The 16,089-nt window shown below is 41.0% G+C and overlaps 1 protein-coding gene across 1 annotated transcript; it reads right to left on the minus strand.

Moving 5' to 3' along the window:
* Positions 1 to 304: 304 nt before the first annotated feature.
* Positions 305 to 13,469, minus strand: LOC308315209 (cytochrome P450 3A30-like). The gene is made up of 13 exons (XM_080763077.1): positions 13,335 to 13,469; positions 7,047 to 7,140; positions 6,890 to 6,942; positions 6,515 to 6,614; positions 5,494 to 5,607; positions 5,166 to 5,254; positions 4,570 to 4,718; positions 3,798 to 3,925; positions 2,914 to 2,992; positions 2,002 to 2,162; positions 1,617 to 1,843; positions 1,200 to 1,362; positions 305 to 496 (listed from the first exon to the last, which is right to left on the minus strand). The coding sequence occupies exons 1-13, from the start codon at positions 13,403 to 13,405 to the stop codon at positions 407 to 409; spliced, it is 1,518 nt and encodes a 505-aa protein (XP_080619203.1). The 5' UTR covers positions 13,406 to 13,469; the 3' UTR covers positions 305 to 406.
* Between the last annotated feature and the right edge of the window lie 2,620 nt (positions 13,470 to 16,089).

Consider the following 16,089-nt stretch of genomic DNA (forward strand, 5'->3'; position numbering starts at 1 on the left):
TTTAGGGGTCCTTGACATGAAAAGGTTTGAGAACCACTGTTTTAGAATGTGTGCTCTGGACTGGTTCTGTGACAGCTACTATATATGAGCTAATGATTATATTACACTGGTGGTGTTGTTGAATGCAGTATGGTAGCAGAAACCTGTTGGGTGTTATCTTTCATTCCGTGCTTTCATCTCTAAAGCAGTCATTGTTGAACTCTGCACAGAGAAGGCAGTATAATGTCCTGATATCCTGGATAAACTCGCTCTCTGTATACAAACACACATGTGTGTGGTCAGGTGGTCAATGTAATAATCACTCTATAATATAATCGCTTTATTATATACAATAAGAATGGTTAAAGCTTACATAAGAATGGAAACGCAGTCAAATGATGTTGAGGCATATTTAGCATTTAGCAGGTTAAGCAGCCACATCTGCTCTTGAGATCAGCTTGAGCTGGATGGGGTCCTTTGGTGTTGTGAAGCCGTCCACTCCTAGCTCCATGGGAATCTGGACAAACACAATAACATCACAGGTCAACTCCTATAGCTCCATGGGAATCTGGACAAACACAATAACATCACAGATCAACTCCTATAGCTCCATGGGAATCGGGACAAACACAATAACATCACAGATCATTCAAATGTATAGATCTATACTTTTTTTAATGTAAGAGTTAAATAGCTCTCTATTCCAATAGTAGTAAGCCTTGCCGAGCCATGAGGCCCATAGAAATCTCCTGTTTCTGTAGCGTGAGGCAGCTTGATGTACAAGTACTGTACATCTGTACTGTTTTTACGGTTTGGCTCAGCATAAAAAAACAGAAGATGTGCGTTTCTGAAGAATATGTCTTCTCACCACAGTCTCCTTGTTAAACTGATACTGTGGATAATGTGTATATTAGTAGAATGTCTTCTCACCACAGTCTCCTTGTTATACTGTGGATGTTCAGGGCCGGCTCTAAGCAATTTGGCGCCCTAGGCCGGCTTTTTCAAAGTTTCAAGTTTCAAATATTTTCCAATTTCAATGAACAATACAATGAAAGCTTACATTCTGTAGTTTCATAATAGAAATCTGAAAAATGACGATGGGGGGGGGGGGGGGGGGGGGGTGACTCAACTGCTGCCCTGGGCAATCTGCCTGTGGCCTATATATACACGAGCCAGCCCTGTGGATGTTAGTGTGTATTCGTAGTAGAATGTCTTCTCACCACGGTCTCCTTGCAGGTGACGATGGTGAAGTTCTGGAGCAGTTGCACCACGGCTAGCTTCATGGACATGACGGCGAACCTCATGCCGATGCAGTTCCTGGGCCCGGCACCGAACGGAAGGTAGGCGTAGGGGTCCATCTGGTCCCTGTTCTCCTTGCTGAACCTGGAAGTATAGAATATACAAACGTCTAATTTATTTCGGTTCTTGAGCTAAAAGGTTTGGGGAACCACTGCTCTAACCAACAGCCAAATGTGTTCAAGCGCCGGTTGTATTTTAGTTTGGGTTTTCGTTCAACACCATACCTTTCGGGTTTGAAGGCTTAAGGTTCGGCCCAGAGGGAGGGGTCTGTACCCTTCGGGTTTGAAGGCCTCGGGTTCCTCCCACAGGGTTGGGTCGCGGTGCAGGGCGTAACTTACCTTTCGGGTTTGAAGGCTTCGGGCTCAGGCCAGAGGGACGGGTCGCGGTGCAGGGCGTACACGGGCACAGCGATGCAGGTTCCTTTGGAGATGGTGACGCCGTTGATCTCCACAGAGCTCTTGGCGATCCTCTCCAGGCGGTTGGCGATGGGGTAGAGCCTCTGGGACTCGTTCAGGACCATGTCCAGATACTCCATCTGATGCAGGCCTTCGTACGTAGGCTTGGCCTGGTGGTGAAGGTGGTGGATGGAGCACTCAATTTACAATTGCAATTTATCAGACGCTCTTAATCCAGAGCGATTTACAGTAAGCAAGAAAAACACCTGGTACGTGCGTGATTCATTCATTCATTCGTTAATTCGTTCATTCATTCATTCATTCATACCTTCTGTGGGAAGGCTTGGTCCACCTCTTCCTGTAAGGCTTTCTGGACCTCAGGGTTGATGGCCAGGTTGTGCGCTAGGAAGCAGAGCGTACTGCTGCTGGTCTCGTAGCCGGCGAAGATGAAGATCATGGCCTGGGACAGAATCTCGTGATCCGTCAGCCCTGGCAGACAGACAGATGAACAAACCACTATTGTTGTAGTCGAGTCCACATAAAGAGAGTCCAAGTCGGCACACTGATGGTATTCATGTTCTTCTAGGGCTGTAACGATGCAGTGACGCCATTTTAATTTCAACAATACAACTGCATCTACATGCAGATGGCAACATATCGTACCGTTTGACGTTGTATCGTATCGTGTCATTTCTCAATGCAAATAATAGTTTGCAAATAATAGTTTACAGGTACTTCGATTACGAACATTTTGCCAAACATCTCACACAGAGTCCTGTCCTCATGGTGGAGACCTGTGGCCAGAAGGGCACTTTTTCTAGTTTTTGATGTTTTCTTGTTATTGTTCACTGAATGTTTGTTTAGAGTTTTATTGTTTCCTGATCTGTCTAATGTGGATTATGGTGGACTGTTTATGGTTCAGGATGCATTGATTGTATACATTATTAGACGTACAGTATGGGGAATGTGCAATGCATAAATGTGATTTACTTTTATATATGAAACTGCTGATATATGATTTACTGATATGTGAAGTTATTGATGTAATGTTGATTGACCTTGATGTATGTATTGTATGTTTCTTTCAGTTTTCATGTTGATTTACTACAATACAATGGGAAAAATCATCAGTCGAGCTACAACTCCTTATTGCCAGCTGGGTCTGCTACATAGCGTGATGCGATCATATCACTGTTAAACTGTATCGTTAGATCTCTATTTTATTCGCGTGGTTTCCTACCTTTCTGGATCTCCTTGTCATGGTTGGCGGTCTCAGGTTTCTGAGAGTCGACCATCAGCTGCATGAAGTCCACTCGGTTCTGCCGGGTTGAATTAACCCAGTTAGGGACTAGAGTGGGTCACACTGATACCATTTTTGGTTAAAGGTACACATTTCACCCCTGGAATACACTGCAGTCACTCAATGTTAATAGTATTTGTAGTATAACAGTAGCACAATTTGAAATTTGCACCCTATGGCAAGAAAAATAATGAAGTCTGTGTGTTTGCCTAAGGTTTGACTGGATTGCCAAATTCCTACAATGCCCATAATGCTTTAGTGCACTTCACCTCCTTGTGGAGAGGGAGGAGGCTGCATGGAGGTGTGACTTTGTAGTCCAGGAAGGAAGTGAGACCACATTGTCATGACAGGATTTTGGTCATGAACATGGCACCATGATCAAAACCCCAGGAAAGGGTACTAAACAGCATTCAAATAAGATCTGGTTGCAAAAGTGGTGAAGTGGCCCCTTTAAGCCTTTTCAGTTAAATCGCTATTCTGATATAATCTGGGGTTAAAAATGGCCTACATAATCGTTGGATAAAAATTATAATATAAACTATAATTTTTATCTGATGATTTTGTAGCCCATTTTTAACCCGGTGCCAATTGCCTAGGCGTCTACTCTCCATCTGCCAACCTGAACTGAGCTCATGCTTCCTTCAATGCATGAGGAGTCAGCAGGCCACTTCTTATCACCTGACAATGGGGAGTTTCTCTGGTAGGACACAGCGCGTGCACAAGGAACACGTTATTCAAACCAGTTCCTTTCCCCTCCTTCAGGCATAACTTACTGCACCTTTAATCATCTTCAAATAAGTGTCAAAACTAAATGTGACAATTACATTGTGGTCGTTTATGCTCCGTTCAGATTTGATCTTCGCCAGGAAGGAGTAGAAGAATTTGGAGACCTCAGCAGGGAAGAAGGACACCTCAAACTTGTCTAAGATCTTTCCCAGGTACGGAAACAGAACTGAATTGGAATAAAAGAAAGAATGTAAGTTCAGTTCTTAGCAGAAACAATATCACAGACAATGCTGGTTAAGAACACTGGTGTAAAGTAACTTAAGTACAATCTTTTGTCATTTTTCTTTTGTTACTTTACTTGAGTATTTAAATATTCAACTATTTCAAATTCCAATAATTTTCCTTCTACCCAGAGGACAATATCATGCTTTTAATTTCACTACAACTGAACTGAACTCGGGATCTTTGATCAAAATGCACAAAAATGTGTCTATGAACTTTGGACCTATACGGACACAAAACTAGGAGTACATTTCTTTAAGTGGAAAAGCCAATAAAAATTGCAGTTTTATGACAATTCTTCTCCTGACCCTATATACAGTACATGCAGCGGCACATGTTTATGAAACTACAGTATGGTTGAGGTTCATGCCAAATAGCACTGAAACCAGTCTTACTCCAATTGGCCAAAGGGCCAAATAGCAATTGTTTGAAAATGAAACCTTTGAACAGACATAACTCATACCTCGTTTGGCCAAAAGCCATGGCACTTTCCATTTCCATTCCAACAACATTTGATGTCTCCTCTCCACACACACACACACACACAGACACACACACACACACACACACACACACAAACACACGTACCGACGAGCACGAGCAGCGGGTTTAGGAAGTTGAACGTGACCATCTTCTTGATGTTGCTGACGAACGGATCGGACGGGTTGTTGATGGAGTCGATGTCCACACTGAACGCTGTGCTGGTGACCGTGTCCATGCTGTACGGTCCAAACACACTGTAAAAAATAAAATACAGTGCTGCTCAGCAGAAATGGATTTAGATAGGCCTACATGTAAAGCTATTAAAATATATTTTTGTGAACGGAAATGGCAGCTTCCTTATTCGGATTTCTGGAGCTGTAGTTCCAGAATCTACATGGCATTCAGAGATTGTGGAATAGTTGTATGGCTACGCGAGACTATGAGACCAGATATCCTATTGGATATTTTGGATATCATAATATAGCATAAGTCTTTAAGTCATGAAAATATCAGCCAAATAAAGGGGAGGCGTCCAAAGTCGTCCTGTGGCACTGAGTGAGTTAGAATAGCCAGTACAATAGAAGTTATACCAATTGGAATTCGATTTTTCTTGCATTGTGCCGTTAAGATGACTTAATTGTAATGTATATACTTTAGATTAGACTATGAATAAAATAAGTAATCGCGGCTCTTGCACTCACTCTTTAACTACTATGGCCTCCCCGGCCTCTGCTCTCCTGTGAAGGTCCTTGATCATGTTGTTGGAGTGGACCTGCATGATCTTATACATCTGTACAAGGAGAAGAGACATTAAATGTTGTTGGAATGGACCTGCATGATCTTATACATCTGTACAAGGAGAGGAGACATTAAATGTTGTTGGAATGCAGCCTCGTATGATCTTCTACATCTGTACAAGGAGAGGAGACATTAAATGTTGTTGGAATGGACATATTGTTTGTTGTTTGTTACATATTGGAATTCTAATAAGAGATGGATCTAAAATTGTCCTTTTTCTTTCCGTTATACCTCTTTCAGTCGTCCGCTGGTGAAGGATGGTGAAAGCACGCTGCGGATCCTCTTCCATGCCTCGTCTTCCACGACTGAGACAGCGTCAGCCAGAGGGCCGTTCAGTCCAATGTCCTGACACACACATATACACACACACGCACGCACACACACACACACACACGCACACACACGCACGCACACACGCACGCACGCACGCATGTGCACACACACACACACACACACACACACACACACACACACACACACACAAGGTACAGATGAGGAACATACAGTATCTTATACACTCAAACCTTAACACAAGCAAAGAAAGGCATTAGTAGTACTGTATGTACAGTATACATCTAGATTCTAGACTATCTCTCTCTGTCTCTCTAGAGAGAGAGAGAGAGAGAGAGAGTCTGGCAGTGTCCCGATCCCGTCATCCCCCCATCTCTCTCCCCCATTTCCTGACAGCCTACAGATAGGGGAGAACGGGGTAAGATGAGCCAGCGGGCAAGTTGAACCACCCCCTTTATCTAGAAAACTAAAAAAACATGTGAGCTTAAATCTAATAAGCATCCATCATGTACACCTGGCTGTAAAGTTAGTTAGCACATGGTGGCACATAGGGAAAGTAGAAAACACAAAAAACTGTTTAGTGACCTACTGTGTAGTGTCCCTAATGTCTGTTTAGTGACTTGTCCTTACAAGTTTAGTGACCCTGTTTAGTGACCTACTGTGTAGTGTCCTTACTGTCTGTTTAGTGACCCTGTTTAGTGACCTACTGTGTAGTGTCCTTACTGTCTGTTTAGTGACCCTGTTTAGTGACCTACTGTGTAGTGTCCTTACTGTCTGTTTAGTGACCTTCTGTGTAGTGTCCTTACTGTCTGTTTAGTGACCCTGTTTAGTGACCTACTGTGTAGTGTCCTTATTGTCTGTTTAGTGACCTACTGTGTAGTGTCCTTAACGGTCTATTGGTTAAGTCATACTGTGTAGTGTCCTTACATACTGTTTAGTGACCTACTGTAAGTGTCCTTACCCGTCTGTTGGTGAAAACGGAGTAACACTCCTTCACCAGGATGGCTTTGATCATGGCCGTGTCCATCACGCCCATCATCGGCTGGCGGCCATCGAAGAACCTGCACCGACACAATTTGAAAACAGCTTCATGACGGAAAGGTGCAGGGATGACCAAATTACATTTTGTGTGAGAATCGTGATCTCAATTCTTGTGGAGGAAAATCTAGATTCACATTTGAGCAAGAAGTGTGCAGCACTAGCATTTATATGAATGTGTTCTTATTCTTGTACAATACTATCCTTGTACTGCATATATACTGTACATTAAAAGTTATGGCTATTTCATATCAATTCTCCTCAGGAAGGAAAATACAGCCCATACACTCCAACTTACCCCCACACCTTACCATACTTCTGGAAACACTGCATGTCAAAGTTATGGATACCCTAACAAATGAAATCAGTGTGTTTTTAAGTTTCAGAAAAAACATCTCAAATTGTTGTAATAATAATAATCACAAACATTAACATATCAGCCGGAGGCGACTCACATGTCTGTACTCCAAGAAGGTCCCTATGAACGGCCATGGCCTTGGTCCTTTAATGCCAGTGTTCTTGAAGAATCCATATGGTGCATATCCATACCTGATGATAACAATAACAATAAGAACCCATATGGTGCATATCCATACCTGATGATAACAATAACAACTAGAACTGCACTCTGCCGAGTGCATACTTGCTTGTTGCACACTAGTAGGCCATAAATTGCCTACTAGTGCGCAAGCAGAGCGCGCAAGTACTTTCGACCGCTGGAAAGTATCACATCTCAGTATCTCTGTGAAGGAACGTTTGAAATGTATAATCATTACGTGTAACTATTTGCTACCTAACTACTTTTTTACAGAAAAATGAATCATTGATATGTGATGAAAAAAAAGGTATATAAACTGAATTAAAATATATTATACAGTATAATTATTTTATTACTTATTGTAAATTGTCAATTGTACTATAGTGATATTAATACTAAATCATGATCAGAGTAATATGTGTCTCTAACTTCAATTTCTGTAATAATACTTTCAAATTTGTTGAAATATACATGATCTAAAATACTTCCGAAATCTGTAGTTGGATTTGTATTTAATTGTTTAAAGCCTAATCTTGACATGAAGGTCTTTATATTTATATCTTTTTCAGTATAATGGTCTTCATTGAAATCTCCTATTATCATAATTGTGGAAGTCGGAGATGATAGATACTTTACCATTTTCTTGAGAAATGTGTTTAATTCCGTAAGGTTTGTTTTAGGTGATCTGTACATAAGAATGATATATAGATCTTTATTTTTTACATGTATACATACGTGTTCTACTTTTTCTAATATCTCGATTTCTTTTTGAATTATTTCAATGGCAATATCTTCTTTTATAGCAAACATAACTCCCCCACCTATATCATATTCTCTGTCATTCCTGATTGTTTTGTAATTGGTGTTCATTGTTTTTAATTTAAAAGTAATGTTATTATTTTTCTTTAAGTGTGTTTCAGTAAAAGCTATTAGATCCAACATTTCGAGTTGGGAATCTGAGTTTATATCTTGTAAATGTGTTAGATAACCTCTGATGTTCAACAATCCAATTTTTAATGAATGTTTTAATGGTAATTGAGTTATCTTCCGTATATTTGGATTTTCTAGAGGTGATTGTCGTAATCGTATCATTTCTCTTTCTACATTCTTATCTACTTTGATCTTTTTAGGACTAAAATCAAGTATATATAGATCTCTTATCCTTTTCACTCGACTGAATGCTACATAGGCTTGTCCCGGGTTAAAACGTGAGCCCTTCATAGATACGACAATCTCTTGTATAGTTAAACCTTGAACCTTATGAATAGTTAATCCCCAAGCTAATGTCAACGGGAATTGAAACCTATTTGTTGATCCTGTTCTTCTGCCTCCATGGAAAATTATAGCTTCATGTCTGTATATTGGAACTGCTTCTGGGTAATTTTTATATTTACTATTAGACTTCGCATTACAATTTAGGCATTTAGCAGACGCTCTTAATCCAGAGCGATTTACATTAAGCAAGAACAAAAGCATGGGAATACATCACATAAAAACATTCATCATGAAACATGTGTAAGCTAAGAAAGTAACAGTGGAATATCTATATAATGAAATTTATACGTATAAACTTTAAGACCAACATCTTTGTCTTGGAATTTAACAAGTATTACTGTAACATAGGTGTCGTTTTTCTCAAAGTCAATATACTCAACAAGTCCTCTGATACCGTTGACTAATCCATCAGATACCATTACATTAGTAGTCAACATCACTTGTGCACCAATTGCTATACTGAGTGTTGTTGGTAAACCTCCTGTTTGTGATAGTTTACTTTTTGTGCAATCCAGATCAAATAACCGTGTGTCTTTATCTTTTCTACTATCTTCTGCCTTTATATGAAAAATAGTAATAGTAAATAGTAAGTGATGACGTAAGAGATATGGTCATCTGTGTAGTCTGGTCCCAGCAGACCAGGCACAGATTTACAAATTACAAATCACATTACAACTACATACAGAGTATGTAGTTGTAATTTGATTAGCAGTATACCGTCGTTACTTGGTTCCAAAAAGTGAAGCCAAGTTTTTTTCAACCGTAAGTCTGTGCCTGGTTTGCTGGGACCAGTTACAACATTACGTCATCGTTGAGAACTGGGACCAGAGTACATGGTGTGTATATGTATGACTAGCTCTCAGTGATGACGTAAGAGATATGGTCATCTGTGTAGTCTGTTCACAGCAGACCAGGCACAGATTTACAAATTACAAATCACATTACAACTACATACAGAGTATGTAGTTGTAATTTGATTAGCAGTATACTGTGGTTACTTGGTTCCAAAAAGTGAAGCCAAGTTTTTTTCAACCGTAAGTCTGTGCCTGGTTTGCTGGGACCAGTTACAACATTACGTCATCCTTGAGAGAGTACATGGTGTGTATATGACGTAATGTTGTAACTTGTAACTAGTCCCAGCAAACCAGGCACAGACTTACGGTTGAAGAAAACTTGGCTTCACTTCGAAGAGACCAAGCGAAATGATTACTTGCGCGCTCTGCTTGCGCAAGTAATAAGAACCCATAGGGTGCATAATCCATACCTGATGATGATAATAACAAGAGACAATTATACAATATGTAATACAAAATAACTAGAAAGATGCAATCCTGCGGATTTGTGAGTGTGGTTGCATATCTCTACAGGAATATTGCTCAATTAGAAGAGTTGAGTTGGGTATGATGTCACCGTATACTGTCCAATCAGATGCCTTGGGAAGAGTTCCCAATCGCTAGCCAATCGGAGGAGAGAATAGAGAGTTATTGCACGATTTCAACATTTTTTTACGTTTTTTTCCTTTTTCTTTTAACGATTTAAAGGTTTTCAAGGATTTACAAGCTAAGGTGCAATAACAATAGTCTGCTTGCCTATAGAGCGTCACAGTCCCGCCCCCTTGAGAGACCCGGAAAAGAAATCCCCATTAATTTTCCTCATAGACTTTTCAGAAAGTATTTATTTAAAGACATTTACGCCGCGGACAAAGCCAACTCTTGTCGTGACAAATCATGACAACAAACAAAATTTTTGGGGCCGAACAAAGAATTAGAAAGTAGAAAAAAAACGGCAGGTTACAACACTTTTTTTGTTGTTTTTCTTCTTTGTAATTATTAGTTTGGTCCAAAATATTGTGTGTGTTGTCATGATTTGTCACGACAAGAGTTGGCTTCGTACGACGCTTAAAAGGTCTTTAAATAAATATGTTCCTGCTTTTGACCAATGCATGGCTTTAGTTTTGAGGGGCGCCATAGCCCCTCCAATGCATGGCTTTAGTTTTGAGGGGCGCCATAGCCCCTCCAATGCATGGCTTTAGTTTTGAGGGGCGCCATAGCCCCTCCAATGCATGGCTTTAGTTTTGAGGGGCGCCATAGCCCCTCCAATGCATGGCTTTAGTTTTGAGGGGCGCCATAGCCCCTCCAATGCATGGCTTTAGTTTTGAGGGGCGCCATAGCCCCTCCAATGCATGGCTTTAGTTTTGAGGGGCGCCATAGCCCCTCCAATGCATGGCTTTAGTTTTGAGGGGCACCATAGCCCCTCCAATGCATGGCTTTAGTTTTGAGGGGAGCCATATCCCCTCCAATGCATGGCTTTCCCAAATGACATCATGTGGCAGTCTATTGACTTTAGCTTTCACCTTTATTTTATTTTATAGAGGGATAGGCATACAGTAGGCTGGCGGGAAATGGGGAGAGAGATGGGGGGGGGGTGACACGCAGTAAAGGCCGTTGGGATCGGGAGTCGAACCCGCGGCACACTGCCATACTGGATTACCAGCCAAGGTGCCCGCAGACGGCTACGCCAGCAGACTTTAATGTTTGTTTAGGGCAGTAAATTACACCGTAAAACGTCATGTGGCCGATATAAATACATCTTATAATAAATTAATTACAATTTCCACGGACCTTCAACATCAACATTCAACATGCGTGTTGAGTGCACCCAAAAATCTGGTTCATTTTCTTCCCCCCAGTGGTGGAAATGATTATGTTGCATAAGTTACCAACCAGCTTATAGGAGGGAGTCGGGACCAGGAATATAACATGGGTCATATACGTTAGATGTTTAGTATTGTTTACACTCTTATATCAGCATATGTGCATTTTACAGCTATCATGGCTCATTAACCTCGGTAGCACTGCCATAATTATTACTGTGATAGTGTTATCGTTGTCTCAAGTCCATGTGAGGCTGAACAACACTGTGACTGTGGACAGGCCTTTAGTATACTGTAGGTGAGTGAGGGATTCTCAAAGTGGGCGCCTTGACGCAAGTCCAGGGGTGAATACTCGAATGCTTTGGTGATATTAGGAATCCAGTAATAATGTCACTTCATGCAGTTCAACCACTTAGATCTCTATACGGACCCGGGTTAAATTGAAGTCAATTAAAGTTTATTGAAAGGAATGAAAATACTCCTGCACACTGTATCTGCTCGGTACATGAGTTTTTTTCTTTTAATAAGGCAACGTTTCGGTCCCTCCGGACCTTCTTCAGGCATGATGCATTGATGCCTGCAGAAGGTCCATGAAGGTCCAAAAGAAAGAACTCATGTACCGTCGTACCGAGCAGTGTATTTTCATCCCTTCCATTGATGTCCACTGGCCTACGCACCTGTGCATAGTTGCATACGCCTGATTTCTAGGTGTGCGAAAGCTTTTTCCTACAATTACATTTTATTAAAGTGTAAAATCACAACAAGTTGTCTCAAGACACTTTACATAGAGCGACAAAGCGCTGTCGTCAAATTTATTTTCTGATTTATGGAGTGATAAGAACATATATCTAAAATCCCGCTGTAATTTGTTTCGTCTCTAATATGTCAAATAAAGAAACAATACTTTTTAACCTGGCTTTATCCATTTTCAGATTTATTGTCGAAATGCATAGGCCTATGCAAATTATTGCATATAATGCCTAATTTCCAAATGTAAACATATAATTTCAGAAAACATATTAATACAAACATTCTTAGTCTCAATGCAAGTAATCAACTTGAGAAGTTTAATTGTGACTGATAGCTATTAGTTAATTATTTTACCCATTGCACCTGCCATGTCTAACCCTTAAAAGCCGTGTTATTTGTCTTGTTACATAACCACCATGTCTGCATGCGTGTGTGGAAACAATGCTGGATCCACACTAGCTTCAACCCATTTAGGCCTGAGGCCGACTAAAAACGCCTCTAAATCCTGACCTAAGGTTTCTGAAAAACGTTTTTACATTTTCGAATACTGTACATACTGTACAGAACCCAAAAATGGGTTCCCGGCCTGAGGGGGTAAAACACCAAAAGTGGAGAAAAGGTTAACATGTGGTGAACTGGAGGTCTTACAGGTCAGAAACTTGTAGTCTTACATAACAGACAAGTTCAACTGTTCAGTGTTTGGGTTTTTTTCAGTGGTGGAAAAAAAGTACTCAAATGTTTTACTTAAGTAAAAGTATCAATACGGCAATATGAAATAAATGATGACGTAAAAGTCTAGAGGAAAATATGTACTATAGGCCTACAAAAGTATTAATTGGTATTTTCAAAATATACTTAATGTTACAAAAGTAAGAGTATACCCATTATTCAGTATGTCCTATTTCAAAATTTGTATTCAAATGTATTTATTGCGTCGCGACACACTGTGAGCTTGTAGATATGCTATTTTCAAATGGCCGAAATGCATATAGGGCTGAAGTGGTTAATTATTATTGACATTTATTTAAAGGATAGCCCCTTGACATGCATCATCTCGTTTTAGAGGGGGTCCTCGTATAATCCATGTTTTAGAGGGGGTCCTCGTATAATCCATGTTTTAGAGGGGGTCCTCGTATAATCCATGTTTTAGAGGGGGTCCTCGGAATGCATGTGTTGTAACAATAAACAAAATCCACAAGGTAACTATAGTAACTAAAGTTTTCTGTGAAATGAAGTGGACTAGAAGTAAAAGTATTGGTAATTTTAAATAATCCTGTGAAGTAAAAGTACCTCAAAATTGTACTTAAGTACAGTACTTGAGTAAATGTAATCCACCACTGGTTTTTTGGTTAAAAAATAAATAAAAAATAGCCTAAGTGAACTTGAACAACTATTGAACATGTAGATAAGTGTTACATAAAAAATAAATTCAAATCAAAATCAAAACAGCCATAGTTACTATTAAAAGCAAGCTTTATAATTGTTACTATTAAAAGCAAGCTTGATAATTGTGCCAATAACACTCACAGCATGAAGAGAGAGAAGGCGATGGCTATGAGAGTCCAGGTCTCGATGGAGAAGTCTGGGACGAACCACATGATGTTGTCCTGATCTGATTCTCTCCTCTCCTGAGCCCTGCAGAGTTGAACAACAACTGCTATAGGAGACCTGTCCCTCTCTGCCTCAAATCACTGCAGCAATACTGGGACGGCCCCCATGTGCCCAATATGGAAGCATCACGTGTCTGAGCACTTCTTGCTTGTTGCTTCCCACACTGGTGTACTGGAGTACTTACACAAAGATTTGTTTGAGATAATCACTACTGCATTGTTTGTTATTGCAGTCTATAACCTATACTGTCCTACTGCTACTACTATGACGTTATTTTGTATTTATTATTATGTCAGTGCTCGCTTTTCCAAACGCAGAGGCACATTCTTTCTATAACTACCTGTTTAACCCTGCAAATAGCCCTATGAAAATAATGTTATGTAAGTAATGGATATGTCAGACATGACACAACATGTCTGTTTGCGTTGTGTTGTGTGCACAAATGTCACTGTAATAAACCAACACTTCACTACAGTAACCAACTCATATCAAGGGTCAACGCTCAGATATACTTTCAACCTTTTTTTCATTCTTATATTGTGTTCAGTATAGTCCTCAGACATGTTCATGTCAAGTACCCCCAAACGAACCCCATCTAAAAAATATATTGTGTTGCTTTCAAGATTATCGATGCTATGTTAACTAATTCTACCCACTCAAGGACCCCTGGGGGTCCCCGGATCCCACTTTGAGAACCACTGCTCTTGTCCATTAAAGGGGAACACTGATTTCACTGAGAGTATAGGTCTCTATAGCAGTGGTTCCCAAAGTGGGGTCCGGGGACCCCCAGGGGTCCTTGAGGGAGTTCCAGTGGGTCCCCAGCTAAATTATAGTTTGGAACCAAATAGACCCTTATGGGTCTGTAAGTCTGAGACTGTAAAAATGGAACCAAATGGACCCTTATGGGTCTGTAACTCTGAGAGTGTACAAATGGAACCAATTGGACCCTCTCAGAGTTAAAATTAACATTGATTTTACAAATTGGGGCCATTAAATGGGGTTTCAAATGTCAAAGTGGGGGTCCTTGAAATTGAACAGGTTGAGAATCACTGCTAGAGCCGTAAAAATTCTCTCATGGGGCCCCTGTCATAGGCTATCTGAATCAGAATCAGAATCAGGAGCCTTTATTGCCATGACATGTAAACATTTTAGGAATTTGGTGAGGTGGACAGAAGAGTGCAGTTACAAGAACAACATGGTGCAATGAATAGTGAATAAATATAAAGTGCAGAGAGTTCAAGTGTTCAGGTCAGTCAGCACAAGTCAGTGCATTTTACTCTGAGTGGGGGTGGAGGGAGGATAGAAGGTGGTCAGGGGGAGACACCAGCAGCATTGAGGAGCCGGATAGACGTCGGGAAAAAAGCTGTTTGAATGTCGGGCCTTCACAGTCTTTAGGGACCGCAACCTCCTGCCTGAGGGGAGTGGGGCAAAAAGACTGGGTGTGCGGGGTCAGCCATGATCTTCCTGGCCCTCCTCAAAGCCCTACTCCTAAACAGGGTCTCAAAGGGGGGCAAAGGGTAGCCAATCACCCTATCTTTTTCAAATGGGGGACCGTGGGCTAATTAGTGTCAATTTGGGGGTCCTTGTCAGTACATTCATCCACAGCATTTCTTCTCAGAGCGTGGTCCGGCTCACTCACAGGTCACAACACAGATTTGTCAAGTCATGCAACGTTTAAGGTCTCCATAAAAGGTGCGAGTGACAACGGACTAGCAGTAGGCTGTAGGTGAGCCGTTCCTTATCACAACAGATTAGAGATAGACTAATAGCAGCCTCTTCTCGGGCGGACGTCGTTATCAGTCACCGGACCTGTTCCACCTGTCACCTACACACCAGGGTTAGGACGTTGTGATGTCACTGATGACCTGCACGTTCTTTGTAAGTGTAAGTGTTCAGATCATGGATTAGTAGAGGTCTGAGAGGCCTGGGCCGTGGCTCAGCAGTCCAGGTAATCCAGTCTGGCAGTGTGCCGCAAGAACGAATGATGTGTATAGGTCTGGATCGCATCTTGGTGAACTCTTGAAGTGTGTTATCCCTATGTAGCAGAGTGGCTCTGATTCTCTGCCTGATGGCCTCAATAGTCTAATATCTCCCCCGGTCCATAGGGATATCCTAATTTGGTCTAGTGGTTAAGATGTTGGACTTTAACGCGGGAGGCCCGAGTTCGAATCCTGCGACAACTTTAAAACTCCTACAGTGTGTATAGGGCCATTAGGCAAGCAAGGTTCCAGTCTATTAACAATGTGATCACGTACTCTGCAGGCCAAAGAGTACACTGACGTGATGTACACTGATCATCTGATCACATGACCTCAATTTCTAGGCTAAACAGAATTAAGGAGGGACTTTCCACACAACAACTCTAAGGTATATTAATGACACTAGAGCGGTGCCCATGGGGCACTGGCCTACCTGGAACACACACACACACACACACACACACACACACACACATATACACACACACACACAGACTTGGTGCATTTATAGTTAAGATAGTTCAATGTTGAAAATGAGTGGTAGCCTATTCCCCTTTAAACCTCAATCCAGATTTCACTGAGAGTAGGCTTCACAGAGCTCACTCACGAGTCACAACGCAGATTTGTCATGCAAAGTCTAAGTTATCCATAAAAGGTTACAGTAGTAAAACATGCAATTTAAGTTAATCAAC

The sequence above is a fragment of the Protomyctophum bolini genome (genome assembly GCF_963924005.1).
Source record: "Protomyctophum bolini genome assembly, chromosome: 5".
NCBI lineage: Eukaryota > Metazoa > Chordata > Actinopteri > Myctophiformes > Myctophidae > Protomyctophum > Protomyctophum bolini.